Source organism: Accipiter gentilis, chromosome 29 (genome assembly GCF_929443795.1).
Source record: "Accipiter gentilis chromosome 29, bAccGen1.1, whole genome shotgun sequence".
Lineage (NCBI taxonomy): Eukaryota > Metazoa > Chordata > Aves > Accipitriformes > Accipitridae > Astur > Astur gentilis.
In genome coordinates this window covers 14,606,295-14,626,392 of record NC_064908.1, presented here as the reverse complement: position 1 = coordinate 14,626,392, position 20,098 = coordinate 14,606,295, and the positions used below count along the sequence as shown (strand labels likewise).

The window sequence follows — 20,098 nt, the reverse complement described above, 5'->3', positions numbered from 1 at the left end:
AAATTTGCATTTAGCCATTAAACACAAGATGATGTGGTTCGACCAGTAACTTTATTGAAGCACACTGCAATATGTTTGTTTTCCCTAAGAGTTTTAAGCTAAGCAGTTTAAGGTTACATCATAAAGTAACACTGATTATTGTAGAGCACAAAGAGAGAGAGAGAGAGAGAGACATGCAGAGCTATAGTCAGCAAACGTGAGCATGTTCTTTGCATCTTTTGGTACTAGTGTTTTAGATCAATTCACAAAGAGTGAACGTGTAAATTCTATGTAGTCATAGGCAGAAGGAAGTTCTCTGCCCTTGCCGTCCATGTAGGGCTTCATGTGAGAAATGCAGTAATCGGCTTGTTCCCGGGTCAGGTTCTGAAAGACAAAGACAAAGTGCAGAGGTAGGGACTGGCACTATGAAGCTGTTGATGGGGCATTTACAAGCAGCCCTCCCATTCCCAGGGGCACACAGCTCGGGGCAGAAGCCAGAGCAGCAGAACTACACCTCGTGCGGAAATGCTCTGGCTGTTTGCACTGTTTGGTTAAGGGCTGGAAGCTCTGACCTGAGTCTCCCCACCACAGAGAAGACAGAACAGGTAAGTGATAACGAGGAAGAAGTGCTACCTCTTTATTTCCCTGCCAGCTGGTGGGATTTAGACAGGAAAAACTTGCTGTCTTAGCAAGGCCATAAGAGGGAGGAGATGTTCATGCTGTCTAAGCTTAGGCTTAAGTTTCTCCTCTGAATCACTGTCTGGAGAAACATCTCCCTCTAGTCTCCCATGTGATGAAAGGAAAGAGTCAGTTTCTGAGCACAGACACAGTGAACGCATCTCCTTTCCAGGCATCTGAGTAGCTCTTCTTTTACTCAACCCAAGTAGTTTGGCAGTTAAGGCTTTTCCTCTTCCTCTATAGAGCCAAGAAAGCAACTGGGTAGGGCTGTTACCATCACTTCTGTGCGGAGGATACCCTGGCAGGTTCAGAACTGTCTCAATCACAGTGACATGAACCTCCAAGCAATTAATGCTGGTCTTCATTAACAATCCACAAACAAAAAGCCTCCATCTGCTCCTCCTTGGTGAGCCACAACCAGTACTTACTTGGTAGAGCTCCTCCTTGGTCACGTAGGGCTTCCCCTCAGAGCTAAGGGCGCGGAAAGCGCTCTCGATCTCCTCGCTGGATTTCACATTCTCTGTTTCCCTGCTGATCATAAACGCCATGTACTCCTGCAGTGAGACGTGTCCATCCCTGCCAGTGAAACACAGTGTGTGAACACTGCTGTCCATTAATACCTGAGCACAGCACTTCCACACCCTCTTGAGAGGGGCTTCAACTTTTCTGGGAGGAGTCTTCACACAGGAGGCTGTCAACACCAGATCATTTTCTAAAGTGAATTTCTTCTTCACAGATGTCACTCTCACCTTCATAAAGTCTCTTTTACATGAATTGTTGTGAAAACAATCACAGCCTCTCCACAACAGAACTAAGCACAGCGCTCAGCTTGTGGGAGACCTTCAGGCCAACCTCCCAAAGGTTACTGATACAGTATTTTGCAATATAGAAATAAAAGGTCCAACCCACATACCTATTGGGATCTACAGTGTCAAGAATAGACTCAAACTCTGGGTCTGGCTCTCCTTCCTCAACCATAGGCAGGTCGTAGCCAAGAGAGCGCAAGCAAGACTTAAACTCCTGGTGATTAAGTCGTCCAGATTTGTCCTTGTCAAAGTGCCTAAAAACAAAGACACAGTTTTAAGTGTCAGTTTTTGAGTACTCAAAGCTATAAAAAGTGGGCTGAAAACTACAATAGATTATAACTACCCCACTACTCTAGACAAATCAGCTTGAATCAATAAATAGTTCTATTCAACATACATAAAAAGTAAGCACAAATTCTTTACTTTGCTTAAAAAGCATCCAAAAACCAGCTATATTCCCAGCTGGAATTCATTGGCAGTCCCAGTTTCTACACCACTGTGCCCACCCACAAGTGAGGGTGCCCAGGAGAGGGTTCCAGGCAGCCGTGTCTACAGAGGGTCCCGCCATCTGGCAGAGATCGGAGCAGCTCAGCACAAAATCAGGCAGACAACAGAGGAGCTACAAACAGATCAGTCAGAGAATCCTGTGAAAGGGAGCCATCCACGTGCCAGAAATATCTCACAAGCATTTCCTCTGGCATGCTTTTCCTGCAACTCACTTGAACATCATGCTGAACTCCTTAAGGGCCTCCTCGGTGACTCCAGTTGTGTTTCTGAAAAGGAAGAAGCAAAGCTCATCAACGGTTCCTAAACTGCAGAACTCTGCTGGAGTCCATTTGCCTCAGGCCAGCGTCTGCATCAGAAGGTGAGGACAAGTGAGCAAACAATACATCACCACAGCTCAACAAATAAATCAATTCCCCTGAGATGTCATCACTGCTAATAGCCAACAGGAACTATTTCCAAAACTGCTAACTTCATCCCTCTGAAGAGAGCCAGGAGGTGGTGGGGATTTACAAGCTCACTACACCCATTAGTCAGAGCACAGGAGAGGCTCATTAGCACAGACCACGCAAGGTTTGTTTTCAGACACAAGCAGATGTGTCTCCTGTCTTTTATCCCCCCAAGTTAGACATGCTTTACGCCACGTGTGGGGTAGGCAATACCGAGCTTGAATCTGCTGTTCCAGGTTGTGCTGCATTCTCATCCCCAGCTGGTCAAGCTGGTCCCACTGCTGTGCCAGCCCCACAGTGCTGTGTTCTGTGTATTTGTTGTCCAGGATAAGTGCCTCTTCCATGGCTGCTCCAAGGTCCTCAATCTTCTTCAGCTGGCTCCTCATAGCTCGGATCTCCTGGTGCTTGCGCTGTTAGGAGGGAGTCAAAAGGAGAAAATCAAGGAGTGCAAAAAAACCCTTAAAAAGTCAGAACACAGGCTGGCAGGGGAGGAAGGGTTATACTCTTCTTTTTCTGCTGGGATTATATATATATACACACACACACTGGGATTTGTGATATAGTATTCAAAACTATGTTTGTCTTCATGCACACTCCTGGAAACCAACAGGGCTTGCAAACCCGTTCATCAGAGAAAAAAACCCCTCTTATTAGGAAACATGCTGAAAATACTGTATCTTCTCTGCCCTACCCTGCTCATTTAGAAAAAAAGAACAAGAAGGAAAACTGCATCAGAGTGGTGTTTAACAGCTTGTGATGAAAGTTGATATCCAATACATAAATAGATAATCCCAAAGGTCTCTTCGGTACTCAAAATGTGTAAAATCAATTCAGATTTTGCCATACAATTGCATGCATTTCCATTCCCACCCCATGTTCCCAAGTCATCATTCGGGAAAGGTATTTTAGCAATAGGTGAGCATTGCTTACTTTAGTAGCTTCCAACTGTGATTCCAGTGTTCCCGATTCCTCCACCATACAAGACCTAAACACAGAATCACAGTGAGAGAACGCACTTATCCTATAAAAATGGCAGGTGGGGCTTGAAATTAACAGTCCTTCCTCGAAATTAAAAATCTTTACAGCAGTATTATTCTGTAGATATTTAAACATTTTTTGTGTTTCATTTATTCTGACTCATCCTGTTTCAGAGTGACATGTGTACATCTTGGTTCTTATTTCTCTATATAGTTAATTTCTAGCCCCATTTGAAAGGCAACATGATCAGCAGCCACACTTCATGCCAGATCCAAAGCGCCCGCTTTACTGGACCTAATGAAATTAGAAACTTAGTGCAGTCCCACCCCACTCCACCGTGCCCAGCACACACACGCACACACGAACTACAGGTGATTCACTGGAGATGGGCTGGATTTGCCAGTAGGTACAGGAGCTCTACAGAGGTGTGTTACATGGGAATAAAACGGGGGAAAAAGATCTTGAAAAATACTGGTTTGGTTTAAAAGTAATCTTAATATGGCATAATCTCTGCAGAAAACTACAGACCTCTTCTACACACCAGTGGTTGGTGGACAGTTGCCTTTCCCAGCCCACCTCTCCCATCCTGCGCCCAGAAAAACTGAGGCACAGCCACTCCTCTCAGTCCAATTTCCACACTGAGCTTCTTGGCACACTGCAGCCCCCAAGTCAGCATATAAAGGTCACCACTGTGGTGATGGTCTCCAAGATCTACTTCCTATGGACTAGCTATGGAAAGACTCTGGATGCTGCTTTCCCCCCTGCAAGATCCTAAGCAACCTTTAAGCAGCAGTGTTCAAGAATCTCTGTCCTTCCAACATGTATGGTGAGAGTTCATACTGAACGACCTGTGCACGGACAGCAAGTCTGGGTGCTGTGCAGGTGGTCTGTCCTCTCCTTTGACTCTGTGGTATTTAAGTCACTAAAACCAGGTTCTCATCCCCACTAAAATCTATCCTACATGCTTTTGAGCTTCTTGAGAAAGGGATTTCAAGTGCTGAATCACTCTGTAGCAATGAAAACGCACCAAACATCTGGGTGTTTCTCACCACAGGGTTAAGGCTCAGATTCAACGCATGTCTAAGGAGATGAAGCACACACCCAGAACCCTGAGCAGGAAGCTGGGAACCAGCTGTGGAAAAAGTCAACAGGGAAACAAACCTCCAAGCATCTCTAAGCCGTGAAAGTTAGTTGGAAGGAAAGCGAGCCTTGGAATTAAAAGAGTGCATTTGAAAACCAAAGTGAGGTAAGAAAATAAGAGGAAAAACCTTCCAGATAGATCATCCCCAACTTCATACTGATAGACACGAATGACACGACGATATGCTATGCTAGTCAAAGAAAAGAAACCAAGTAAATTCCAAAAAGGAAGAAAGAAAGAACAGAGGAAAGAACACACCAGAACACGGCCACCGCAGTGGAGCCACACTCCAAGCCAGCACCACCTTGCAGCAAACACAAGCAAGTACTTAATGAAAGAAAATTATTCAAATGCTGGTTGCACATACATGAAAATAATCTGTTATTATTTTTGTGTAAGTCACAAAAAAATGAGTCTCACTGAGAGTCAAATTGAAGTCTTGCAGTTAACTCATTTACACATTCTTTAAAGGCATTCTTCCTAAACTCCAAATTATTCTTTCTCCCCTCCCAAAAGAAAACCTCCTCCAGGCAGCGCTGGGCACACACAAGCAGCTACAGCACACTGAAAAGCAAGGTGTACGCATGGCAACTCTTATCTTGAAACTTCCCTGAAGCTCTGCCTGCCCTCTTGCCAAGGAAGGCTAAGCCAAGCCAATGCCTCTTTGAACTAAATCTGCGTTTTAAATCTATTCATGCAGACTTAAGGACAAACTCTGCCTGGCATATCAGCAGCCTTCTGGTAATTTGTTCAACAAAAGAGCTTGGCATGGTGATCTCGAACTCTGACCCTACGTCTTTTAGTAAATGGCTCCTTTCTGTCCGCTCATTCTGGATACCAGAACTAATCTACAACACTACTTTACAAAGGAACAGAGAATTCAGCATCCGTTCCAGGAAAATTTGCTCAGTTCCATTAAACTGTACAACAAAAATGGGGCAAATTATTTTTATCTGGCAGAAACAGCAGAACACAAGACATTGTGACCATTACAGAGCAAATAAGAAGCAGTTATCTGCAAAGATTCCACCCTTTTATTATGAAAAGCCTTCTCTCTTTAGGAGAAAGGCCCCTGCCTCCTCTCCAGCACTTTACACAGGGATGACACACTGGCCTCCACACCAGGCCCATCCATGATTTGTTAGCATTTTACATTATGTCTTATTACAAAGCTTCCATTGTGCTGCAGATTTTTAATACTGAAGAAATTTAAATGGACAGACACACGCTCAGAGGGTTTGGCAGTCTGAAGACATTTAGAAGATTTTATTAGTTCCTTTCCACTTCTTGACAAATGACCAGCATGCATCCTCATCAGGAACTATTCCCATGGACACAATGCGGACTTAAAACTGCCAGCATCAAACTGCCTGCAAACCCAGGCAAGTATGTGGGTTCATGTTGGAAGGTTTTGTTTTCTCCTATCAAGAATATGATCTCTGTGGGGCATGGTTATGCAACAGATTAAAAAATGTGTGGTTCATATTTGCATGCTACAGAGTTTTAAGATACGTAATTTCAGGAAAGCCTCTTCATAGGAATCTTCCCTCCTCCTTACCCAAAATGGTCAATACTTTGGAGCTTTAATTGTTCTGAGAACAGTTATAATGGAAAAGTTTATTCCACTAGGCAAGTCTCTGATGTTGGAAAACTAGGAATGTCGGCTGTTTTCCAAAGGCAGACTATTCTATGTTCTCCCATATCCCATCAGATTAAGAGCCTTTTCTTGTGCAAGCCCTCAGAGAAAACAAGAAGAGTCAGGACTTCCATGGTATGCCAGTGGTTACCCATTAATAATTTCTTCTGTTTTTGACTAGGAAATTGTTATCTTTCTACTGGTTTATACTTAATCTACTCCAAAACCTTGTTTCCTGTGTCTGTGTACCTCAGCCACAGATTGCTCTTTTCAAATAAAAGGGGTTTCAGCGCAGCTTTCACAAGCAATGTAGTGACAGAAGAAAACACACAGACAGAGCAGAACACATCACCAAATTTTTAAAGATATAAAATTCAATACTAACCCATCTAGCAGGTAAGTCCTGTAGAATGTGAAGATCCAAACATCAGGCAGCAGAACAGAGACAAGACAGTAAGAGAGGGACAGAGATTTGGGTGGGAAGCAAACATCAAAAAGTTAAAAATCGTATTTATATTTCATTATTTCATGAAGACACACACAGAACTATTCGTAAACACAGAGGGACAGAGAATCACAGGATTACAAGAAAATAGAACTCACCTCCTCTGAACCACAACCAGAGTGTGTCAGACTTGGCTAACAGCACTGTCCAAGCACAGTTACCTCTGTTTTCTAGAAACATGCTCTTCAGTTCACTGCAATTCTCGACCTTAAGATTTTTTATTTCTAATGCAGTTGATAAATCTTTACTACCCTCTCCCAAGGCATATTACTAGACAGCACCCCAAGTAAATGATTACAAAGTAGTCTTAAGCTTTTTTCACAGCTTCTTTCTCTACTGAAATTCTAGTGAGATTTCTAATATGCTATTCAATACAAAAGGAGCATTAACAGAAACACCACTGGCACTTCACACTGTCTGCTTCAAGCTGTTTGTTCCCCACCCCCCAGCTGTACTGCAGACTAGTTCAGGAATAACTGGAGAACAGTTAAGTCCTGGGTAACTGGAATTACTACAGGAAAATGCATTCAGAAGCAGAAGTGTTTTTAAAGTCTGGTGTTTCACGGCCTTCCTCTTCCCTGTGGCTAACAGGGCCTCCCCTCAAATCCCAACTGCAGGAAATGAACAAGTCCTGAATAGCTGTTTTTCAGCAGGAAACATTTACAACTTAGACAGACCAAAGAGATGCAGGATGGATACAAATATTAGCTGAGTAATTCTGTAAGGGCAGCTCCTGGGAAGACAAACTATACCTGGTCTCCTGAATCCACTGATGGAAAGCATTAGCATGCTGAGCAAATTCCTGGCGCAATTTGTCATTTTCTTCCTGCCTTCGCTGTTCCTTCTGCAGCTCCAATTCACGTTCCTGAGAAATGAACAAAAATAATTTCAAACAGAGAAATAATGTGATTGCCCTCATCCTGTCATAAAACCCAAAAACTAAGAGCTGCATACCAGCACAGTTCTGAAGCTCAAAACAAGACTGAGTGCTCAAGGAGTGTTCTGGGTATCTAGACAAAAATCATTTAAGATAACACTACAGAGCATTCCGACCGAAGTCTTGAGAATTGGAATTGAACCAGCAGTTACTTTGCTGCATAACATGGACACAAAACATTTTATAGTTAGCAAGCAAGGGACATGTGCTTTATCTTTTGAAAGACCGCAAATGGAAGACCATGAAAACAAGTTTATAGCTAATGAAATTTTTTCTTTGCTCCCAAATTTTGAGATATTTCCATCTGTAGTACAGTGACAAACTTGTGTACTGATTATCTTGGAGGATAACTTCCAGGGAAGACTTGAAAGGTTGAAAGCTATGAAAACACTCTCTCTCTGTGACTTGCCTTGATAATTTTCTGCAGATTCCTCCAGGTTTCTTCAAGAGCCTCCATAGTAAACCAAGTATATGGGTTGGAGGCTACACGGAAGCTCTTGATCTGGCGATCAAGCTCTGCCAGCTGGTTGAAATCAGCTTGGGCAGAACTAAGTGAAGAACGGAAAGCGTCATGAGCTTCTCGCAGTGCTTTGATTTCTTCCAGTGAGTTACAGCGCACAGGATCTGTCAGGTCCTCTTCAGCATTCTCAAACCAACTGTTGAAGGCAGACGCCTTCTTTGCAAAAGTCAGGAACAGATCCTCAACCTGGAAAAAGAGAAAACAATCTAGGTATTCAGTTATGCAGTAATGCAAATATTCTGTATAAGTTAATCTGGAATTAACACACATCGGTGATAGTTTGCCTTTATTACTTATTTCTTGCAAGAATCTAAAAATTTCTTATGACAAGTCTCCAGGATCTCCATAATCATTAGCTGCAAATCAAAAACTACAAAGTTACAAGTGTTGTATGTTTTTTTCAAAGAGAATGATAAGATTTTTGTATAGCCCCATGGTTTGGCCACTCACCTTTCTGAAATGCTCCTGAGCCTCCAAGAGTTTCTTTTTCCTGGCAGCAGAATTAGCAAGTAGCTGATTCCAGCGTTTCATCAAGGAAGCATGCCGAGCCTCAATGGCCTTTGACTGGATATGTTTGGCTGCTAGTAGCTGGTCTTTCAGAGCTGTGATGTTTGCAATTCCCTCCTGCTGGAAAGCCTGAAGTCCAGCGTCAAAAGTTTCCTGAAGCATTAAAAGAACAAAAAATTTGGGTTGTATTTTTATTTAACTATTCCAATATCCTGCATGTATTTCAAACATAAATACTAGATTCTTGTGTATTCCAGAAGAGTTCACCTGTTCTCTCCACCATGTATGGGGTGGAAGCAGCATTAGCACTAACCTGTTTGGTGAGTAGTGTTTGCACAGAAGAGAGATCGCGTCCATAATCATCTGTCTTCAGACTGTTTTCCTTCTCACCTGGAAAATGAAACAAATTCGGTAAAAATGTCAACCTCTATCTCAAATGTTTCCTCTATTCCAGATAAGGTTACCCTAAAAGCATAAATCAGGTATAGCACTGCTGATTACTTTGGAATTAGGTCTGCTCGTTACAACAGCAAGTGAGAAACTGAGATCTTTTGAAATGAAGGAGCATTTTAGTTTCTTTGTGACAGGATACTGTGCCCCAACATAGAACATACCTATCCATGACTCCACTACATCTGCTTTCCAGTTGAACTGAAGGAAGGCAGAGTTCTCATCCAACTTGGCTTTCCTCTGAGCTGCTGCTTTCTCCAGATCTGACACTTTGCCTCTGAGGCCCTTCATCTTGGCAGTAATATTCTCCTCATGGTGATTGTTCTACATGACAGGAGAAAAAAACCCCACCACATCACCACATACCATATGAGCTTAAGGCATCCTGGAAGTTGGTGACAGAGCAAGGACTTCAACTAAAATACTTTGTTCTCAATGTACATCCACTGTCCAAGAAATAGCTTTGAAAGCAGTTAACACCAACAGCTTATTCAGCTGCAAAAAATGAGTAAAAGCTCTTTTCAAAGAGATGACAAATCAATCCTCAGAGAAAAATAAATATACTTCGACATGAAAATGTCTTGGGTAGCCTTTGAAGGTTTTTTAGTTTTTTTTTATTTACCAGTTTATAGTCACCTTTTTAATGAGATCCTCTCCATTAGCACAAACGTCATTCACTCTGTCTTTGTGGACAGTAAAATCAGTCTCGAATGCCTCATGCTTTTTCAGCAAGCCCTGCAAATACAATACACAGTCACTTTTAAAAATAATTTCTCACCACTTATTAAAAATTAAAAAAAAATAATTTATTGTTACAATCAGCTAGCATAAACTTTTTCTAGCAAAAACTATTAATCTTAGCTGGTTAGCACAACTTGCTGTTTTTCTGTGAACAAAAGGAGACTGATACTGACTTCAAATATAACTTCAGCCATTTGATTTAACCAGGACTGCCCATCAGAGGTCAAGAGATGCAAAGCTACACCAACTTGCAAGTCATTTCTACAGGAAATAACATGCTTGGGATACTTTTATAAAATGAATTCATGTTTTTTACAATGTAGGCCTTCAAAAGAAACGAACAATAGCCTCTAAATTGGAAAGACGGTTAAAGAAAAGGTTCATTAAGCTCTAACCAACAATAATGCAACAAGAACAACAAAGAGCTGACAACTTTCTTCATACCTGGATAGCAGCAAGGGTGTCCCCATAATCCTCGCTGGCTACCAGTGTCATCTTCTCATTGATCCAGGCTTCTTCTTCCTCAACATTTGCTACAAACTGCTGGTACTCCAGAGACTCCTCTAGACGCTGACCCCTGTATGGGAAATGAAAGGTAAAATTAGTCACAGTGTTGCTTTACGGCTTTTAGATACAAGATGTAAAAACAAATTAACAGGAGCAGAAAACCTAAGAATGTACAGAGACTGAACCCTAAACACACAATCACTCACGCTTCACTTCTCCAGCAGCAGACTGCTGTGTCTACAGCTCTAGAAATTCACTAGGCCAAAGCCTGCAGCTACTGAAGGACTAAAACGAATAATTTTTTCTCCCAACAGCTTCTATTCAGAAAAACATCCTGGTAGTGGATTAAGGCCAGTTAATTTCAAGTCTATGGTTTCCAGCTGGTGCAAGAAAAGGCTAAACAGAGCATACCTCAAAACCCCCTCACGTTTCTCCTGAGGAACATTATCGCTAAAGCTCTTTTCAATAGTCTCCTAGAGCCTGTCATCACTGACATGTGCTAGTACATCATATTACTAACTAATGACCCTTACCGTAAATGCCTGAAAGTCAGTAATATCTGGTCATTATGAGTCCATGTAAATGTTTTAATTAATGCTGAATTTTACAAAAACATCTCACACACCTAGCAGCTGCCAACTGTTTTAACTCTTTCCAGTGATCCACAAACTGAGCCAGTCTCTGCTGTATCTCCTCCTTTCCAATTGTGTTATCATCTGAAAGCTTCTTACCAGTGTCTAGAACACCCTGCAAAGCAGAGAAACACACAGTTAATGGAACATCACTTGCTCTCTTCTTATGCACTCTATTTGGATTCCAGCAAACCTACCAGTGGCTTTCATATTTGCCACAAGCAAGACAGACACTGCTTATAGACAAATATGTCAAGGAGAGAAGCATTTACCTGGATAGCAGGTTCATGGGCAGCTAGTTCTGCTTCTAAGCGCTTGTGTTTTTTCCTAAGGTTCTGCACACCAGTTAGGTCTCTGCCATAGTCCTCTGAGCTAACCAACAGTTTCTTCTCTCTAAGTTCAAGAGGGAAGAGAGAAAGATAAAATTTGAAAATTACTTCTATAGATGAAACCTGACAAAAGGAAAAAAAAAGACTGCAGATAAGAAAATGCTCTACATAGCACAAAAATCTTGGATGTAAAAAATTGTGTACATGAGTTATCAGCAAACAGCAGCTGGCTCCTGGCAGCAAATTCAAGGGTAATGTGTGGGGAAAAGAAAGGTGACAGAGGGCCTATCATTTCTCTCTGAAGAACCGAGTTTCTCTGTAGTGTTTTCTTTCTAAGAACATAGATAACTTTTGTAAAGTTTACATGCTGTTGTCCAATTTTATTTTTTTACTTTACAAGCATGACAAAAAAAAGTGCTCTAATGTGAATGATTTCTATCAGGTTCCTTCCCTCCTCCCAGGATACTAACATCAATATGGAAAGAGCATTTGATCAATTACTACAACTGGCTAGAACAAAAAAAAGTATTTCAAATTGAAAAAGTAGGAGCTTTCCCAAAAAGACTAGACTAAAATTTCAGTTATATGGTCCAGGCCTAAACAGCATTACTTTTTCCAGTACAGAGCTTTCCTTCTTGGGGTTTGACCAAAGAAAACTGTAGATAAGAAGCCACACCTGAACTAGTGCTGAAACCATTTTGAATACAGTTTTCCTTGAATGGGGGGCAAAGGTGGTTTCTTGTAGAGGCACATACTTGTGGAAAAGGCAAGTTCTAAAACCGTGCTACAGATTATGAATGTTGTTAGCAAGCTGGCAGTAAGCATGTGTCCCCATGCCAGAGCCTAGAACTTCCAAAATACACACTTGATCCAGGATTCCTCATCATCCATATCACGGAAAAACTGATGCAAACGGTGGGACTCATTCAGCTTTGCTCGGCGGGCAGCTGCCATACTCTTAATTCTCTGAAAGCGTCCATTAATGGTCTCACGTTTATCCTTTACTTGGGATGTATCAAAAGCACTGCTGGTCATCAAACTGTCAGCCTGACTGTTCAGGTCCTTGAGACGATCCTGGAAACATGGGTGAAAGTGTGTGAATTGCCCGGATCTCATTTCTGTGTTTGTTATGGCAGTTTAAAAATCATAATGTAACTGCTGTGCAGAGTCACCGTTTTTATTAAGAAAACATGTTTCAATAAGTATATGACTGCAGCATGTATTGAAGTGTTACCTGTAGAATTTGCTAATTACTGACTTATCTTCCAAAACTAAAAGAGAAAGCAATACCTCGTGAGCAGATATATCAGCTTCCAGTAACTGGTGTTTCTTCAGGAGGTTGTTAACTGATGCCAAGTCCTTCCCATAGTCTTCAGATGCCAACAAAGCCTCCACCTGGGGGGGTGGGGAAGGAAAAAGGGGATGGAGAACAAGTTGTGTTTTCACAATACCCTTGAAATTATAATGTCTTTAAAACTGTGCCAATTATTTCTCTTCTCAAATCTTCTACAGTGAGGATAAACTTTTGCCTCATCACCTGTTTAATTCTTAACAGATTCTATGTAAATATACTACTTCTCACCTTATTGTTTATAAATAACATAAAAACATCCACAAGATTTTTAGTTGTAATAATGATATTTTATTTTTTTTAATAAATCTAGACTTGCTCAAAGGTGGACTGGGCTCCACAAAATCTAACATCAGCAAAGGGAATCAAAAATTAGAAAAAAATAAGTCTTGCAAGTAAATAATCCCAATCTTGGTTACCTCTGAAAGCCAGAAATCAAAGTCCTTGATTCCAGTATTGAAATTCTGTTGCTTATTAGCTTCTTTCAGTTTCTGACTCTTCTCTGCTGACTTCTGTACCAGAAATTGCCATTGGTCAGCCAGGGCAGCTAGGCGTGCCTGTTATAAAATGGAAAAGATAAATGCTACAAACGAAAACCAAAAGTTGATAAATGCAAAACCAGAATAAGGTACAAGTTTCACTGCTGATTCCAGATAGGCAAATCACACAGTTGCTATTTCATGCTGCCTAGCTATAATTCAGTTCTAATTTTACATCCTGATCATAAGATCAGAAAACTTCTCACCCTTGAGAACAAAACAGAATGATTACCCTGATTTCTACTGCATAGTTGAAGCAGAAAAGCTTCTATAAAACAAGATTTGGTTTTGAGGGACATTCTCCTCCCCCAATTATCCAAACACTTCTCAAAGCAAAAACTAAGCAAATCTTCTAAGACTTGTTGTATCTACCTTCACAGCATCCTCACTGCCAGCACATGCTCCTCTTTCAATCAGCGAGTTCCCCATATCAATGACCCCGCGGATCCGATCTGCATTGGCGTGGAGCTCAGCTTCAAAGGCTTGGTGTTTCTGGTGTTTGCTCTGAATATGACAAAAGCAAACTGTTAGAGACTGGACAAAGGGCTCCTAAATTGTTCTCATGGGTTGAGAGGAGAGCACAAGAGTTATCTACATACGTAAAGAGGTCTGTATATAGTCTGATCTAAAGAAGTTCTCTCTCTCAGTAGGAATACTTATTGCTCACTCAAATAGTAACTCTCATTAATGTGAGTAACCATCGAGCTTTTACCTAGCGAACTGTCTGTGAGCCAATACATCCAACTCAGGCAATATCTTCTGCATTTTACAGATGCCCATGCAACATTCCTTGCACTAAGCTTAGCTGTTACTCAAGTAAAGCTTTCTCATTTTCAATGCCATCACCTTTGAAAGCAGCAGTTATACATACCCTAAGCAGAAGCACAGTAGATAATCCTTTCTACTCCTCTAGTAATTTCTCAAATTTCTATTTGCCTTCCTCATCCATAGGTAATTAAGAGAAATCACTGCTGCAGCTGCTTTCTGCAATTTTGATATTAGTTGAAGTCATATGTGACCACATTATATATTAAAATAGTGAATTAACAACCATAAACTCTATAAAAATAACTGTGAATTATTTGTTAAAAAAATTTCGCTGCTGAGTTGAGAGCACCATGAGAACAATAGGAGCCTTGGTGTGGGAGGAAGTGCGCAGTTCTCTCTCATATATACATGACCCATCCACCCACCAGGAAGATAACTGTAGCACAAAAATGACAAGACAGAATTTACAAGTATTAACTGGAAATGCTAGTAACATTGGACATGGGTATACAGTGCCCTGAGAGAACGAAATTAAAGAAATGTTAGATTAAAAATAAAAGATGGAAAATTCTATAGCGCTGGCATGAGAAATTCTGCATGAACTGCTTTATTTTGGGAACTGTTAAACCTGAATGCTGAGATTATAAAAACATACCCTTTAAGGCTAGATTTTCCGACATGTAAAATTCAGCTAAAAAGCTGCCAATTGCATATCTCCATATAATTACCATGACAACAAATCCAAGACAAGCCTTTTTAATTTAATATAAAATTCTAATTTTTTTAACTAAAAAAAATTTTTTTTTAATGTACCAGAGCCTAAAGTGACAACCAATGATTCTCTCCTTTTTTACTCTAGTTGCTTCCCCTTTCTTTGTTCTGTCTTCTTCTTCTACATATCCTCACTTTACTCCACTTCTTGGATTCTTACAAGTCCTGTCAGCTTTCCATCTGGTATGTATCTTTTTCTGTAGTATTCCTTCTGTATTATTCCCTTCTGTACTACTGCTGCAAGAACTAAGCCATCTAGGTCCATTTGTTTTATTGAATCCTTCATCTTCAGCTTTTGATTCTACAAATGCAAGAGAGTTGGCATTATGCATGATGTGTTAAATCATCACCACTGAAGATCCAGACAGGAGGATGACAGGCCCAATAGCCAAATTTCCAAAAAAGGAGGATAGAAACCCATTTTTCTATGTGCCAACTCCTAAAAAAACCCAAACTACATCACTAATGCACCACAAATTAAACAGGTCATGCAGAACACCTGCAAAACAAATACATAAATAAGTGATGCTGAATAGGCATTAACAAAAAAGCCACACCCATAACATGAAGATCAATAGCTGTACCTGGATGTAGGTCAAGAACTAATAGAAAACACAGAGATTGCATGAACTGATGGATGGAGCAACAGACTGCAACCAGACCTTGTGCTTACACATAAGCTATACAAAGAAAACAAATTCACATACCAGGGCTAGTCCAAACTACTTACCAGCAGTTTGGAAAGCTATAAAACAGATCGAGAGAAGTAGTTCAGTGCATTCATACTACTCCATAAACCAGTATTAAAACATAAGAGGTAACTTTAATTAATTAATCCTTAGGACTGGAACAATAAATGAGACTTCACATTTTAGAACATAAGACAGACATGAGACCCAAGAACTCCATTTCCTTATTTTATTATCTAGATGCTGGGAGAAAGACAGAATAGCTACTCAAGGGGTTTCTTCAGGAAACTTGCTGCTGCAGATACCACATATCTTATTAATTATATGCATCAATAATTACCAAGTGAGTTCTATTTTGGGTCTCCTTTCATGAATAATGAAACTTCCATTTTCTCCTTGTTCAAGGGAGACCAAGTCCAACATGGTGTATTATTCTGTTATCACTGAACAAGAATTCCTGAGCATGTTTTTTCAAACCAGACTATACTTTGCAAAGTTAAAAATTAAATTTTGGGTTTTTGAGCTGAGAATCATATTCACCTGGATATTTGTGGGATCCTTGTATGATTCATCACTTGCAGTTTGGAGCTTTTCACTGATCCAAGCTTCTATTTCATCCACATCACGACTGAACTGCTGGAGTGTCTGAGATTCTCCTAGCTTCGATCTCTTTTCAATCATTTGAGCTTTCAGACGAAGCCACCTGTATGCAATTAGATATGTATGTTGAATGAAAAACTAGGACTGCACATGGCACCACGTTTAACAGCTACAAAACGTTGCCAAAGAGCATCATCTTTCTGCATCCCATCTAACAGGGTAATACTGACCTGTCCAGAACCTCATTGCGTCTGTTAGCAATGACTCCTTTTGCATAATGATCAGCAGAGATCAACTGGTCAGCAAAAGACTGCAAGACCGCAATTTTCTCTTCCTATTAAAAACAGAAGCCATAAATTAGAACTGTGGTTCCTTAAAGTCAAGTGATGAGCCGCATCTGGAACAGAACAAGGCTTTTTTTCCTTCTTTAAATACACATTATTGTAAATGTGACTCTATGAAGAAAGACTGTCTTCTGCAGGAGTGGAAATCTTAACTTCAAAACATCTTTCACTTGTGGCATTTAGGAAAAAAGTTATCTTTTGGACTTGAAGCTACAGCAGTACAATCTCTCAAGAAAACCAGGTAGTGTTCTTTTACAAGAAACGGAAAACATACATTTTTCTGTTGCAAAAAAAAGAAATCTGTTTCCAATCAGTAAGAGATTTACACAAATACTTGCCACTATTTCTACACCGTTTGTAGACAGTGAAATACATCCCTATCTGCATTAGCTACTTCTAGACGTCTACAGATCCCAAATGGCTGAATACTTAGAACTGAACTTCAGAAGCCATACACAGTGGTAACTTCTTCTGCTAGTAATCTGCATAAGAAAAAAACAAAATTTTCCCCTTACTTCAGCAACACTCCTCACCTGGACGTTGATTGCCTTATCAAAATCTTCATGCTTCTTGATGAGCGCCTCCACACTGTCTAAGGAGTCTCCTTTATCCTCTGTATTTAGGAAAGCTTCTCGGGCAGCCATCCAGTTTTCAGCTTGTTCACAGTCCCGGTGAAACAGCTAGGGAGAGAAAACTCCAAAGCATGAGAAAGACAGACCAAAAGCACTGCTCATCACTACGGAAGAATAATTCTTAGGAATTATTTTTCTTCTTAAAAAGGCAGTAGAGTACCTGTAGTTCTAGGCACTGGTCTAGCATCATTCTGCGCTGGACCCAGGCCTTCTCTAGGTCCGTCCGTTCTTGATCTAGAATATCCAGTTTCTCCTTGATCTCTGGGCTGGCATAGTGTCCATGGGCCAGAAGTTGTTGTCCAAACTGTTCAAATGCCTGGAAAGTGCCAGCCCTTGCATCTATTTCAGTGCGGTGTTCCTGCAAGGTACAGAGATGCATTATTAAATAGACGGCAGAGCTGGAACTGATCTATTTTTGGAACTCTAAATGGAAAGCATCAGAAAAAGAAACATTTGTTGATGTTTATGATACACACTTATCTTTCACATACCTGGTGCCTTTCCAATAAAGCTTCAGCTCCAGTCACATCCTTTGCAAGTTCATCTGAGGAGACCAGGCCCCGGATTCCATTGATCCAAGACATAAGGTCCCTGTGAACACATATTAATGAGATAATTTTTCCCTCCCTCCATTGAAATAAGTCAGAACAGGAAAAACAGTCCTTTTTTGAACCCTCCCCAGAAATACTCCTGTGGAACAATATGCCATATATACTTTACTAATAATATACCAGACAGACAAACTGGGGGGAAGGGGAATAGCATCTTTACCTGAAGTCACTGAGGAAACGCTGCAGGTCATGAGAATCTCCAAGCTTCTCTTTGCGCTGGTCAGCACGTTTTCCCAGACTATTCCAAGCCTGATTCAACTCAGTACATTTTTCTTGGAGATCCTCAGCAGATTCTGGATGTGACTGAATCAGACGCTGGGCAGTTTCACCAAGAGAATTCACCTAGTATTAGAGAAAGGGAAATGAACACAATGAAAACAAGAAGAATCTTTTCTACAGTTCAATCATTTCTGCTAGATAAAAAGAAAGCTTTTGGTTTTGTCCTCTCAATCTCACCTTGTCTCCAAGAGCTGCCAAGTCCCTCTCAAAGCCTTCATGTTTGCGCTGTAGAGCCTGCACACTGGCCAAGTCATGTCCATAGTTGTCTGTATTTAATGCTTGATTCTTTTCCTCTATCCATTCTTTTGTTTCATCAGCATCTCTGATTTGAGTGAAGGGAAGGCAAAAAGAGAATTAAAATGGAGGTCAGACTAGGATCTCTGATACCTAGCAGGTCACTGATTTCCAGAGAAGCTCTCATAGTTGACTGATCTATTAAATTACTTCCCAAGATGACACAAGTGAACATTGGCAAAATAGGACAGTAGTCCAGACCTCCCAAGTACACAGCAGTTCCATGCTTTCATGTTAACAAGTCTTTCTAGGAAGAATATAAAGAATTCTTGTTGGACCACTGGTGGTGTAACTTCCACTGAACAAGCTGGGAGTTGAAATATGATTTGTTTAGAATAGGTCCCACTATGTTTTAGAACTCTTAACAGACAAAGCGTTTTACTGAATTGAGACCAAATATGATACAAACACCTCACCTGTGGAATCTCTGGACTTCATGGGCACTGCCCAACAGCTGGCTTCGCTCCTCTGCTAACTGCTGCAGAGATCTCCAGCGTTCATTCAGTTCCTGCAAAAGAAACAAAAAAACCCCCACTGATATTGCAGACCAGTTTTACAGCATGACTGTTTACACAAGAAACTCTCATGCTGGACTCACTGAAGCTTTACAATGTCACACAGAAAACTTTAGTAACCAGTAACATTTTGTTCACTATGCTTATCCGCACCTTTTTCATTCTGCTGACATTTGCAAACATGCCAACAACCCCTTCTTCATCTCCGTTCTTATAAGCTTTATTTCAGGAGTCTACTGAGAATACTGATAGCAATGCTGGAAGATTTCCTAAAATAGCTATGTTTCTTTCTTTTAAAGTATATAAACTTCATTAAGCAGTCAGTAAGATAAATGAAAAGTCAAGATTGGCCTTTCAGTACAGGTGAAAGTTACTATATTCTGCTTAATTCCAGAAGAATGTACAAATTCAAGTACCATAGTTAAAATAATTTTAATGGTTTCTCCTGAGATGTAACAACAAACAATTATACACATATAAGAAGATACTGATGTAACCTGAGAAGCAAATGTTGTATATGTCATACTTCTTTCAATAAGTTGATTCAAAAGGGTTTATAAAGAATAATGAAAGACAAAGACTATGGAAATGGAGGGTAAAAAACATTCTCAGCTTTTAAATCAGCTCCGAAAAAGTTGTATAATTACCTTGATTGAGTTAAAGGTTGCCACTGTGTGTACCATCAAACGAGCAGACTGTATGAAAAGGCAGAAATAAAAAAATGTAGCATTAAAGTCAACTCTGACCTATCAGAGCCAAAATCAGACTGAAAGAAAACTCCTTAAAAATCCATGATGACTTGGCCTAGGTCAAAAATACAGACTTTGTAAAATACAACTCTACAAAGTGCAGGAAGAAACAAACACCCTAGATTTTAAAGGTTTCAATAAAGACTGTTGAATTCTTTTATATAGTTCTTTAAAACAGTGTTTTGAAAACACTGTTGGTTAAGATGAAAGAGAGAAGCAAACAATAAGAAAATCAATGCAAGTAAATTACAAAAGCAACTAAGAATAATCAGTTGCAATACCTAAGGTATTACAGATCAGAGTAAGAATAGTTAGAAATTTACAAGTGAGTACTCTCTTATTAGTGTAAATTGAAACAAACAACAATAGTCTCAGTAACAACAAAGAAGAGGAAAATTTAAAGGCAACATTCAATAAGTGAATTAAAAAACTCCAAACTCTTAGTCGTAAGGACAGGGGAAAAAAACAAACAAACAAACAAACCCCACCCAAATGGTTTAACTCTTGTCTGAGTTTTTGGCAAAAATCAGCTTAGCAGTTAATTCAGATATTTCTAGAACATCATCAAAATTGGTGAAGGCTAATCAGAAAAATGACAACCAATTCTCTCCAACATGCAATCTACTTTTCTGACAATGATAGATTACTAGCAAAATT

At 40.2% G+C, this 20,098-nt stretch overlaps 1 protein-coding gene across 4 annotated transcripts in view; it reads right to left on the bottom strand.

Annotated features, from left to right (window-relative positions):
- Positions 1-32: 32 nt before the first annotated feature.
- The window catches only part of SPTAN1 (spectrin alpha, non-erythrocytic 1), a 52,906-nt gene continuing 32,840 nt past the window's right edge, over positions 33-20,098 (bottom strand). For 3 of the 4 annotated variants that reach the window (XM_049833289.1, XM_049833287.1, XM_049833290.1), the window contains 29 exons: positions 19,340-19,387; positions 18,594-18,685; positions 18,061-18,205; positions 17,765-17,946; positions 17,485-17,584; positions 17,154-17,351; positions 16,895-17,041; positions 16,248-16,351; positions 15,958-16,120; positions 13,562-13,693; positions 13,070-13,207; positions 12,590-12,694; positions 12,165-12,373; positions 11,243-11,363; positions 10,964-11,085; positions 10,276-10,408; positions 9,727-9,825; positions 9,255-9,414; positions 8,954-9,030; positions 8,584-8,793; positions 8,023-8,319; positions 7,429-7,541; positions 6,557-6,574; positions 3,347-3,401; positions 2,630-2,826; positions 2,183-2,236; positions 1,571-1,717; positions 1,086-1,233; positions 33-363 (listed from right to left, as the gene is read on the bottom strand). In XM_049833289.1, the coding sequence (XP_049689246.1) occupies positions 238-363; positions 1,086-1,233; positions 1,571-1,717; positions 2,183-2,236; positions 2,630-2,826; positions 3,347-3,401; positions 6,557-6,574; positions 7,429-7,541; positions 8,023-8,319; positions 8,584-8,793; positions 8,954-9,030; positions 9,255-9,414; positions 9,727-9,825; positions 10,276-10,408; positions 10,964-11,085; positions 11,243-11,363; positions 12,165-12,373; positions 12,590-12,694; positions 13,070-13,207; positions 13,562-13,693; positions 15,958-16,120; positions 16,248-16,351; positions 16,895-17,041; positions 17,154-17,351; positions 17,485-17,584; positions 17,765-17,946; positions 18,061-18,205; positions 18,594-18,685; positions 19,340-19,387 (3,840 nt within the window). In that variant the 3' untranslated portion in view covers positions 33-237. The remainder of the gene's footprint in view (positions 364-1,085; positions 1,234-1,570; positions 1,718-2,182; positions 2,237-2,629; positions 2,827-3,346; positions 3,402-6,556; positions 6,575-7,428; positions 7,542-8,022; positions 8,320-8,583; positions 8,794-8,953; positions 9,031-9,254; positions 9,415-9,726; positions 9,826-10,275; positions 10,409-10,963; positions 11,086-11,242; positions 11,364-12,164; positions 12,374-12,589; positions 12,695-13,069; positions 13,208-13,561; positions 13,694-15,957; positions 16,121-16,247; positions 16,352-16,894; positions 17,042-17,153; positions 17,352-17,484; positions 17,585-17,764; positions 17,947-18,060; positions 18,206-18,593; positions 18,686-19,339; positions 19,388-20,098) is intronic. The other variant, XM_049833288.1, reaches the window with a different exon arrangement.